The sequence below is a fragment of the Mus pahari genome, chromosome 11, assembly GCF_900095145.1.
Source record: "Mus pahari chromosome 11, PAHARI_EIJ_v1.1, whole genome shotgun sequence".
Classification (NCBI taxonomy): Eukaryota; Metazoa; Chordata; class Mammalia; order Rodentia; family Muridae; genus Mus; species Mus pahari.
In genome coordinates, this window is record NC_034600.1 from 73,001,181 (window position 1) to 73,013,815 (window position 12,635).

Genomic DNA, 12,635 nt, shown 5'->3' on the forward strand with positions numbered 1-12,635 from the left:
GAGAGAGAGAGAGAGAGAGAGAGAGAGAGAGAGAGAGAAGTCTGAGTATTAATTACTATGTACTTCGGAAAGAACCTTCTCAGATAAGCGCTATGAACTGCTCTAATCTATGGTTTAGAGATAAGCATTTAGGAGTCAGTTTAATTCTATGTCCATTTAACAGAATGTTAGTATTAGCTTCTCCTCTAGGACCCATGGCTTACTCAGCCCCAGGTTCTTGGTTTAATTAACAGTACTCTGGGCATGAATTCTGTCTTGTGAGGCAGGCCTAACATTCAACCAGAAAGTGTTTGGTTATTTCCATAATATTGATGCCACTAGTGTCTGCATTTCCAAGCCAGTCATCGATGTAGCTCACAAGGTTCACCTCTGGGTGAGACCATCCACTATCTTTTTTTCCTTATGGTAGCATTCACACTGCCTTCCAGCACTATTAAAGCCAGTCGGGAAGGGTGAAGCTAATAGGTTGGGACTAGTTTGATTCCCTCATATCAGGTAACTCAAGTTGTGCTTCCAGGAATCAGATGCACCCTTAAGTTATGGAGGGCAATCCCAATCAATGTCATTAGCTTGTAACGTTTGGTGGTAGATGAGAACCCCACTGACCCTCAACCAGTAACACCTGTCACCCAGCTTTTTGTTTGATAGTCTATGGTGTCTGGGCAGGGAATTATGGGGATGAAGTTCTTTTTTTCCCCTTTAATTTCTTTTATTTATTTACATTCCAGCCATTGCCTCCCAGCCCTTCCCCCAGTTCCTCATCCCACTACTCCTGCCCCTTGCCTCTGAGAGGATATTCTAATCCCCCCCCCCACACACACCCCAGGCCTCCCACTTCCCTGGGGCCTCAAGTCTCTGGAGGATTAGGCACATCTTTTCCCACTGAGGCCAGACCAGGCTGTCCTCTGATATATATGTGCAGGAGGTGGGGTGTATGTGGGTTTGAACCAGCTGTGTATGCTGCCTGGCTGGTGGCTCAATCTCTGGGAGCTCCCTGGGTTCTGGGTTAGTTGAGACTGCTGGTTTTCCTATGGGATCTTCCTATTGGGGTCACCCTCCCCTTCAGCTTCTTCAAGCCTTCCCCTAATTCAACCATGTGGATTCCTGACTTCAGTCCAGTGGTTGGGTGTGAGTATCTGTGTCCGTCTCAGTCAGCTGCTGGTAGGGCCTCTCGGAGGACAACCACGTTAGATTCTTGTCTTCAGTAGCTTCTCTGTTTTTGCCCCTGCAGTTCTTGTAGACAGGAACAATTCTAGGTCAGAAATTTTGACTGTGGGTTAGTAATCCCATTCCTCCACTTGAGGCCCTACCTACTGGAGGTGGACCCTTCGAGTTCCCTCTCGCCATTGTTGGGCATTTTGGCTAAGGTCACTTCCATTGAGTCCTGAGATTCCCACACCTCCCAGATCTCTGGTATTTTCTAGAGCCCCCTCTCCCCCGCCCAAGCTCTCTGGAGTCCGCGTATTTCCATTCATTCTCCTGGCTCTCTGGGCTTCTTTTCTGTCCCCACATACCTGATCCTGTTTCCCCTTTCTCCTCCCCATCTCCACTTCCACCCAGGCCCCAGGGAAGAAATTCTTTATGGTTCCAGTCTATGCCTCAATTATTTGAAAAGAAAATTAATGTTTCTATTAGAATATTAATCAAATTTGAAAATGATGCTCATCAAAAATTGTAATTGGAAGGCAAATATTTATTGAAAAAGAAGCTCATAAAACTTTGCTTCTGATGAACTTTGCTGTCCTTTGCTTATTGGAATCAAAATATCAGCTCAATGAAAATTGTTGAGGGCGTGGATAATTCATGACTTCTTATTGCTTAATTTAATCAGCGTCATCAGAGCCAATACACTAAGACCATTGATTCGGCTTCTAAATAAGACTGTCAACTTCATTATAGTCCTGTGCTGGGGATGAGATTTCCAATACTGGCTAACGCTCTGATAAATAAATGCAGTCTATACAGTGTCTTGGCATGGAAATCCAGATGAAATGTCAACCCCAAACTGTGTGTGTGTGTGTGTGTGTGTGTGTGTGTGTGTGTGTGTGTGTGATAGAATATTAAATTTTCCTAGGCTGGTAATGAAAATATTTTTATACATTTATTTCTCCACACAAACAGATATATAGACACAAGACACAGACACATACACACATGTACACATACACATGCATATACATAATTTGCACATGCACACACTTACACATAAATACACATACTACCGCCACACACATATGTTACTGATACTGCATCATATTTAAAAGGAGTATCACCAATTTTACTTTAGAAAGATAGCTCTCTTTAAGGGTAATAATTATAGCCTCATTTGAGAGTGAACATTTCAAAAAGTATAAGTGTGATTTATCTACCACATAGGGTAGTGATCTGCCTAGTCACTGTTCTTGAGACTTTAGTACATCCTTGGCTTTCAATGAATGGGGTGTCACTGTTAGAGATGGATAGAGAGGTGTGGCAGGTATCCACCGGGACTTCTAGGTTCTCAGTGTTCAAGGGCAGGAAGCCTCCTCCTGTCCTTTGTTGGTATTTTATTACATCACTGTTTCTTCTCCTGCCAAGAAATGCCACAGCATTGCCTCCCCTGGTTCGTGCCAGGGCTGGCTTGACTGCTGAGCATCACTGCTGCCTATCAAGCCAGCCTCATTAGTTTGAGAAAGCTTTCAATTAGCCAAACTCCTGTAATTAACTTTCTCACTATAATTTCCAGTCATTCTTGCTAAACGGAGTTGATGGTGCAGAGGGCTTTTGTCTCTTAGTCCTTCCACTTATGTGGATCCCAACCAAGCAAATTGAAGCTGTAGAGGAGAAAGATAGTGCCCACATCTTGTGTGCTACCCTGAGAGCGCACAGTCAGTCTGAGAACATTGCTTGTGCTGGGTGGTTTCACGATGTTTCTGGCTGTTTCAGCATCTTGTATCAGTGGGAAATCATATGTTCCTCCCTGCTTGGGACACTATGTCTTATTAATAATTAATCATGCCTCCTAAGGCTATCCAAGGTATCTAGTTGGATAAAAAATTTATACTCAGTCCAAATTACATTTTAGCCAAGAGAATTTATTATTTTTTTCAGTAGACAAATGACCCATTTCCTAGTGCTATTTTGTTTTTTCTATTTCTGAAAATTATTGATTCATATCTTTGTGATTTACATAATTTAAAAAGACAAAAATGAAAATTATGAGGAATTCTAAAAAATTGAGCTCTTTTAAAAGCTGTCTTCCAGCACAAGGGAAGGCCTGGGCCAAGTAGTGGGAGTGGGTGGGTAGGGGAGCAGGGGCGGGGGGTATAGGGAACTTTCGGGATAGCATTTGAAATGTAAATAAAGAAAATAATAATAATAATAAAAAGCTGTCTTAATGCCTTTTGAATATAACAGTTATCTTATATACATAATTTTTAACTTTAAAAAACGGGAATCATGAAGCCGGGAAGCACATCTTATGTCGTTTCAGGCATCAGAACCGCATGTGTAGGCCATGGATGCGTGGGTTGCTTGGGTGATCACGGAGCTGGGTCCTTCAAGCCCCTTCAGACTTACCTCAGCTTCCTGCTGTCTTCTCTCCTGTCAAGAGAACTCTTTTGGCTTCTCAGAGCAGCGTGATACTAGTTTCCGGCGGAGACTCCTCTCACGTGCTGAAACACTCTGATACTCACTGTTCATTGGTTGGCAGCAAAGCATAAGCTGAACACCAGGTCATGTGCTGGAACACTTTGTTTTAAATTTTTTTATTAGATATTTATTTACATTTCAAATGTTATCCCCTTTCCTCACTTCCCATCTGAAAAACGACCTATTCCACCCCTACTCCCCTGCTCACCAACCTACCCAATCCCACTTTCCTGTCCTGGCAGTCCCCTACACTGGGGCACCGGGCCTTCACCAAGGGCCTCTCCTCCCATTGATGGCTGACAAAACCATCCTCTGCTACATATGCGGCTGGAGCTGTGGGTCCCTCCATGTGCACACATGTTTTGCACTCACTGATAAGTGGATATTAGCCCAGAAGCTTGGGATACCCAAGATATAATTCACAGACCACATGAGCTCAGACCAAAGTGTGGTTCTTTTTAGAAGGGGGAACAAAATACCTGTGGGAGGTATACCCGTCAGAGACCAAGCGTGGAGCAGAGACTGAAGGAGTGAGCATCCAGAGACTGCCCCACCTGGGGATCCATCCCATATACAGTTACCAAACCCAGATATTATTGTGGATGCTAACAAGAGCTTGCTGATATAGCTGCCCCACCCCCCACCCCCAGAGGCTCTGCCAGTGCCTGACAAATACAGAAGTGGATGCTCACAGCCATCCATTGGACAGAGCACAGGGTCCCCAGTGAAGGAGCTAGAGAAAGTACCCAAGGAGCTGAAGGGGTTTGCAGCCCTATAGGAGGAACAGCAACATGAACCAACCAGTGCTGAAGTACTCTTATACTAATTCTTCATTGGTTGGCAGCAAAGTGTAAACTGAAGGCCAGGTTTGGGATTATCTGCTGCCCATGGACTTTCATCACTCATCCTAACACTCACAACTGATTTATCAATAATGTGTTTATTTTATTGTTAACCGTTAGTTGGGTATCTTTTACATTTCTGTGTCGGTTCTAGCATCATGTTTTACATTTTAACATCTCCCACCCACCATGGACCATTGCATATATGTCCGTTTGTCTGAGTCTGTCTGTCTATTCTATCTCCCTTATCTCCCTTCCTTTTTTTAAATCTTATTTTTGTTTGTTTTTTTTTCTCTGCTTTTTTTTTTTTTTTTTTTTGGATCAGGGTCTTGCTGTGTAACCCTGGTTGACTTTTTAAACTTTACTAATGTAAGAGTGTTTTCAATAATTTACAATAAAGTGGAAGATTCTATTACTTGGGCTGTATGATTTTAAATAAAGAGCAAAACCTCTCAATTTTTATATTTTAGTTATATGCCATACATAGATGGAAATGTAAAGTCAAGTAGATTTATGTTTCAATTTAATTGTGTATGATATTTATGAAAAGACTTAATGGCATGAATGGCACTCCCATTGATATAGTAAAAACACCTGTATAATTTTACAATGACTTTAAGATTTAATTCCCATTTCATGTATCACATGTTTAATTCTCTATAGGTTGTGTTTATACTGATTCTGGGCTGTGACTGAGACACAGTAAGAGAGAGAGGAAGCCACAGAGCTAGTGAGAGAAGCAGTCATCTAACCTTCTCTTTTATGTCTGTGAGCCCATGAGAGCCCTTATGTAAAGCTTTGCAAATTATTCAGATTTACACTGTGCCTCCTTCATAGAAACAGTTGTGTGCAGGAAAGGCTATTTCTAGAACTATCAGTTAAAAATCCTTTGATGTAGCAGAGCCACGCCCCCACATTAGTTTCTTCCTTTGTTGTTGTTGTTGTTAGAGAAATAGACACATCTACAATACCGGTTAGCCGATGTGATAAATACTGCTTTATGATACAATATGAGGACTGTAAACCATAGAGGATAGAAGTATGTTTACTTCAGAAAAATGTATGCAGATGAATATAATGGAAGAATCATTTTGTGTCTGTGTATGAGAGGAGTTAGCATTTGCCTTTCATGACATTTAGGAACTACAAAGACTGAATTACCTACTGAGAAGTTTATTCAGAAAGCTGAACTGGGCTTTAGGTCTCATATCTTAGATGGAAGACTGAGAGATTTCCTCATTCCATTCCTAAGCTCACTTGATTTTCTAGCCATCTAGTTTTTAACTACTCAAAAGTCATGGCTATGCCTGGAAGCAATGTTGATTTCCTATGTCTGTATGGCATAGACAGACAGTGAAGTCAGAATTTTGTAAAGGGTCTATAGATTGGTGAGATCATGGTGACTATATAACCTCTAATTTCAGAGTAAAGTTGTATGGATTATTAAAGAAGCATTCAGTCTTCTGCTAAAGATTTAAGATGTTTTTTTAAATCACTGGCTAGGGTGGAGAAAGTAGCACTTTCAGAAAATCATTAGTCTACAAGGCATGCTGGCTAGGGCACATCTTGGGAGATGTCTTGGGTTATATTTCCAGGAGTATGTCAACACGTTTTCCACCATGAACATAATCAACTAGCCTGTAGAATGAGCATCATTCCATCATGCATGTTTTATTACCATCTGTGGATAAGTTCAGGGACCGAGGAGGATTTTCTAGGGTAAGCAGCTAGCATCATGCAACTCCTTGTAGGTCGCTCATGGGAAGCCTGTGGAGTAGTGGGCAGAGTTATATCTCCCTGTAGAAAGACTATCCTGACCACAGAGCAGAGAGCAAGATGGAAGAAGTGAATGACTTTGTAAGAGATATCTGATTGTAACTATTCAAGAGGGAGGTAGGACTGGGCCAGGATGCAGAAATGAGAACGAAATAGAACACATGGATGTCATCTTGGTTAGACAAAAATTTATAGTCAGTTTAATGGATGTTGAAGGAAAATGGGAAATATCAAACCATGACTCTTGGACTCCTATATTTTTTTTTACTAATATATCAAATGTATATGGTCTCAAGTTATTTTCTAGATACTAAAGGTACAATGAAGAATAATATAGATAAGATATATGCTCTAGATATTTCATTCTAGAGTAAGAAAGAGATGGTAACTAAATGTTAGAATACCTGTTTGGAGTTGTAGCTGCATGTATTGATATTTGTGATGCTGTGGGGCACCTAAGTGGGGAAGTGAAGTTATTTCTTTATCTGTTTGCATTTGCATGTGTGTTCAGGTGCACGTGTGTGAGGAGTCATATGTGCATCCATGTGGCCTGTATGTGGAAGTTAGAAGACAACATTTGCTGTTGAAACAGGGTACCTCACAGATCTGCAGTTCACCAAATGAGAAAGGCTGGCCACCAGGCACCTGCCTTTCCCTCTGCCTTCAGAACAGATTCCAAGCATGTGTCTCCAAACTCAGATCCCCATTGCTAGCATGGCAAGCATCTAGCCACTGGGCTTCCTCCACAGACATCTAGTTAGTTGTTGATATCAGTTTGGCATCAACCTTTTCTAACTTGCAAATTCATTTTAGAAAATTATATAGTTAATAAAATAGCTCCGCATTTACAAACTGTCCCATTCATTCCCTCTTTCTTTTTGCTTTTGCCAGCATAGCCATTTTATGATATGTAATATATTTATCATTTCCCACCACTGAAAAGAAATCAGGGTCAGAGTGATGAGGAAGAAAGTGTATGCCCATGGGACTTCCTCAGAATTATTCTAATTATCCCACCTATGGACTTTTAGCCTTGGAAGATCCTAGAAAACATAAAATTTTCACATGACAAAGAGTTCTTACTAATAGACGTGGGATGATGGGAGGACTCCGGTTTGCCATAGGGGGTTGTCGGGAGGTTATTAATTGGCTTATGCATTTAAATTCATTGAAAATCAGAGCTAAATTTAAACCAGTACATTAAACAGCATGCTTTTGTGTCAGGGGAATATGACACTCTCTTTTCTATTATATAATTTCCATGGGAGATTTGTTTTATAATTGGATGAGTTGTGATATGTTTACATGTATTTCTATTGAAAATGATGAAAACATTTTCACATCTCTCTCTCTATTGCTTATTGAAATGATGATGGAATCTTACAATTTGCAATTACTTTGAAGATTTCTGGAGGCAAATATATAGCCATTTCCTTATATTATAGTACACTTTAGAGTTACATATTGGTTATAAAAATAATTTTAACTGGTTTACCCTTTACACATTGCAAGAAAATACTTTCAGATAGGAGTTGTAAGAAATCATTTTTGGATAGAAGAATTCAGTTTTATTTCAGTGTGCCTTTACTTCCTGTGCATGTATTCAGCACTTCTAACATAATTTAACAGCATGCATGGATAGATCCTACAATTGTAGTAATGTACAGTTGTACAATAGAACTCTGAGCTTGTAGAGTTGGAGATCTTAGAATTCCTTGTTTGTTCTTGTATGCTAAATTCCAGTTACCTGGTCTATACATTTATTTTAACTTAAGTGAAGTTGGTTAATATTAATAGCAATACAAAATAAGCTAAGACTGAAAAACGCAAATGATTTTCACTGCAGTTTGTTTCCTGTAGAGACCTAAGTAAAGGCAAAGACCGACCAAAACTAAGTAGTTTGATGGTTTATTTCTAAGCAACTGTGAACAGCCATGGGAACAAATGTATCGCCAGTGTCATGAGTCTGAGATTCCTTTTAAGAAAGAGAAAGAATGCAAGGTTGTGAGGATAGAGAGGGATCTGGAAGGAGCTGGGGGGGGGTAGGAAAGAATATGATAAAAATATACTGTACAAAATTCTCAAAGAACAAATAAAAAAAATGAGTTTGAGTTTTCTTGTACCCTCTCCTCACTCCATCAAAGTGCCCTTTTAGTAAGTTCACTGTTCTTTTCCACATTGTCTTGGATAAGTAGAGCACAGCATGGCCTCTCCTGCCACCATTGAGGAGTGTTGAGTGAGAGGAGACAGTGGGTTTTGTTCTTCTTGCTGTATTGGGGAATAGGAAAGACTCATTGTTGGTACAGCTATGGGGCCCCACAGCAGGGGATCCGAATCACAGGGGATACTGGAAACAACAGGGTCTGTAGCAGCCTTCAGTCAAAGGTAGGTTGTACAGCTCATGAGCCCAATCAATATCCCCATTTAACAATATCTCTGATTGTGATAAAAACTTCTACAGGACTGAGGATAGGAGTCGTTGGTATAGGCACCAGGAAATGGCATGAAATCCTAGTCTATCAGGAGAAAAGCATCACCTGAGTAGATTCTGAGTAGACTTGACAATGATGGGAACTTTATTAAATGGTAAATGAAATCAGATTCTTAAAGCCTGTAAATATTATACAAAACAATTTAGGAACTAGATAGCTTCCCCAAATTAAGGAGGGCATTTTGGCTTTTGATAAGTAAATAGCTGCTGTCATTTGAAGGTTCTCGTTTGTTTATTGTCTGTTTGTGGTAGTTGATCAAGTCTATTGTCTGTCTGTGGTAGTTGATCGCGTCCTAGGAAGCTTTCAGAAGTTTCTGTTGCTGTTCTTGCTTAACAGAGGACAATAGAGAGTTACGTGGATAAACGCATGGGCACAACATATGGTCCTCCTGCAGGGAAGAAGATGGCCGTCTTTATTGATGATTTAAATATGCCTGTAATCAACGAATGGGGTGATCAGGTATATCAATTTCACTGTACATTTCTATTTTGCTAATTTGTGACTTATTTATTCTTTGATGAGTACATTTATATATATATATATATATATATATATATATATATATATATATATATATATATATATATATATATATATGTTGCATGCTGAAAACATATATANATGTATATGTATATATGTATATATATATATGTTGCATGCTGAAAACATATATATATATATATATATATATATATATATATATATATATATTTTTTTTTTTTTTCAGCATGCAATTTCTGAGTTACAACAAACTCTGTTCTGTAGAAAAGCTTAAGGAATTATGTTCTAGTAATATGTCTGTCTGTCTGTTCATCTGTCCTCTCTTGTCTTTCTGTACTCGTGAGGCCAGAGGTTATCATTAGGTGGCTTTCTCCACCACCCTCCACCTTCCTGGAGACAGGTCTCTCTGATCCTGGTCCTTACCATTTTGGTAGAGTGGTCACTACTTGTCACTGCCCCAATCCCAGATCTGAGGTGTACATAACCACACCTGTCTCTTATGTAGCCTCTGGGGAATCTAAACAAGTCTTCGTGCCTTAGCTACGTGCACTCTAACTACTGAGCCTTTCTTTAGTCTAAGGAATGGTATTTTAATTCTAAAAGTTATTTCTCTTAGGTTACTAATGAGATTGTCCGACAGCTGATGGAACAAAATGGATTCTATAACCTGGAGAAGCCTGGAGAGTTCACTAGCATTGTGGACATCCAGTTCTTGGCAGCCATGATCCATCCTGGGGGTGGACGCAATGACATACCACAGCGCTTGAAGAGACAGTTCTCCATATTCAACTGTACCTTGCCTTCAGATGCTTCCATGGACAAGATCTTTGGTAAAATGGTTGTTAGTTGGCAGGGGAAAGAGGGATGTGATATCTGCTCTCAGCAAGTGTACCCAGAGGGCACCACGGAGTGTGAGAAGCTCTTGGTTTGCATCCTTATGCCTGTTTTACTTTGTTTCCTATAGTGATTAATTATAGATATTTATGGAGGTAGAAGCCTTACTCCATGTTTTCTGCTTTGTTGATTATTATTATTATTATTATTATTATTATTATTATTATTATTATTACTTTCATTTAAGTAACTTACCAGCTTTTCATGGAAAAAAGTTATACATGACACATGCATGAGCTGGTTTTCACATGGGCAATCTATATACTCCTTTGTTAAGAACAGGTGCCTAATAGTCTTACCAAATATGACTCTCACCTGACCACCAGGGTACTCAACAGAATTTTAAACAATTACTCAGGGATTAAATATGTAGCACTCCAGATAAAATTTAAGTGAAGAGCTACTAGCTCAATATATAACCAAGTATATTTACTTGAGCAATGAAATATATTGTTACTGGTTTTGGAATTATTCTTTCCTTAAAAAAGAGTCTGAAGTTATGAACAACTCTCTGTTAGGTATTAATTTATAATTTCTGAAACTGCAACTGACACAAAACTCATTAGGATTACCCTAATTAATTTCTGGCAGGATAAAATGTCATCTTGTCACCCCAGGCTTGGAGAGTGTGACAGCACTCTGCCTTCAGTCACAGCAGTGGGAAGGTTTGGAGACCAAATGACATTTGAATTATCTAAATTTGGGGAAAGTAAAGTCGATGAGAGGGGATGACTTCTACCATGTCTAACTATTCTTTGATGCCTGGAAAATGTTATGCATAAGGAAAATTATTTTGCAATGCATGGGAAGTCAACAAAAATAAGAGGAAACCATAGAGGACAAAAACATCTTAACTTTTTATGTCAATTTTATATATTTATCACTGTTACTCATTGAATAATATTAAATTAGTGTATTCAGAATTTTCAGTAGTATTTGCTTCCATCATTATCACCATCATCACTATCATCATCATCATCATCATCATCATCATCATCATCATCATCATCAGACCCTATTGGGATAGAATCTAGAGCTTTGCACACATTAGGCAAATGTTTTACCACAGAGAAGTTTTTCTCCAGCCCCTTGACAGTACTTTTAAAATAACACTCTGACATATTGGATGCTGACTTACTTAAACCTATCACTAGTTTTTGAGTATTTGAAGCATTAACAGACCATTAATTGATATGGTTGTCTTATTGCATGGCCATCTGTGAAAATATATCAGTACATTTGTGCAAATTCTTCATTTTCATGCTTTTCCTCAGAACTGAGTGCAGCGATTAGTCAGATTGTGGTTATCCTCTCTCTTCCCAGGTGTGATCGGGGCAGGCTACTACTGTGCCCAAAGGGGCTTCTCTGAGGAAGTTCAAGATGCTGTGATAAAGCTGGTACCTCTGACACGTCGCCTGTGGCAGATGACCAAACTGAAGATGCTCCCAACGCCTGCAAAATTCCACTATGTGTTTAACCTTCGAGATCTCTCCAGGATCTGGCAGGGCATGCTGAACATCACTTCAGAGGTCGTCAAAGACACAGACGTACGTGATACTTAAGATATAAAACAATTCATATTGCTATTTTCTTATCCTAAATTTGATTTTTATGTGAAGTCTGAAAAAAATTGGATCTTCTTACATACTCTCATCTGTGTCTGGGTAACATCAATGAGAGAAAAACTAAATATTACATTAGAAAATTTGAACTATAATTTCAATTAAAGTAATTTATATTTAAAGAAGTAATAGATACAATTATTATCTAAGGGTATGTATTAGTATCTTTTCCTATTTTCTTGGTAAAATATCCCAATATGAGCAATTTAAAGGAGAAAGGATTTATTTTGGCTCTTTCTGGTAAGGTACAGACTATTCTAGTTGAGGAAGGCACTGGGGCAGAGTGTGAGGCTGCTGGTTACATTGTATCCATAGTCAGGAAGCAGACAGCAGTGAATGCTGGAGGTTACATTGTATCCATAGATAGGAAGCAGACAGTAATGAATGCTGGAGGTTACATTGTATCCATAGCCAGGAAGCAGTCAGCAGTGAATGCTGATACTCAGTGACCTTCTTTGTCAGTCTAGGACCTCTGCCCAAGGAATAGTATAATCTGTAGTTAAGGTAGGTCTTCCCACTTCTACTAACCAAATCTAGATGATTCAGCACAGGCATGGGCTTGTGTTCTGGACGACCCCAGATTCTATCAAGGTGACAGTTGCTATTAATCACAGGCTAGAATAGAAAATTTTTTTTCATTAATATCCACTTTTCTTCAAAAAGTAGTAGGCACAATTATGAGTGGTTTTATTGCATAATAGTCTTCATACTTTAAACTCCACCTTTTTAAAAATTATTTTATTATTTTCTTCATTTACATTTCAAATGCTATCCCTAATGTTCCCAAATTCCCCCCCCCGCTCCCCTACCCACCCACACCCATTTCTTGGCCCTGGCGTTCCCCTGTATGGGGCATACAAAGTTTGCAAGACCAAGGG

General features: G+C 39.3%; 1 protein-coding gene across 1 annotated transcript in view; it reads left to right on the forward strand.

The window, feature by feature from the left end:
* Dnah5 (dynein axonemal heavy chain 5) overlaps nucleotides 1–12,635 on the forward strand; it is a 235,205-nt gene that overhangs the window by 140,509 nt on the left and 82,061 nt on the right. The window contains exons 48-50 of the mRNA XM_021208310.1: nucleotides 9,077–9,199; nucleotides 9,858–10,071; nucleotides 11,459–11,682. Of these exons, the coding sequence (XP_021063969.1) occupies nucleotides 9,077–9,199; nucleotides 9,858–10,071; nucleotides 11,459–11,682 (561 nt within the window). The remainder of the gene's footprint in view (nucleotides 1–9,076; nucleotides 9,200–9,857; nucleotides 10,072–11,458; nucleotides 11,683–12,635) is intronic.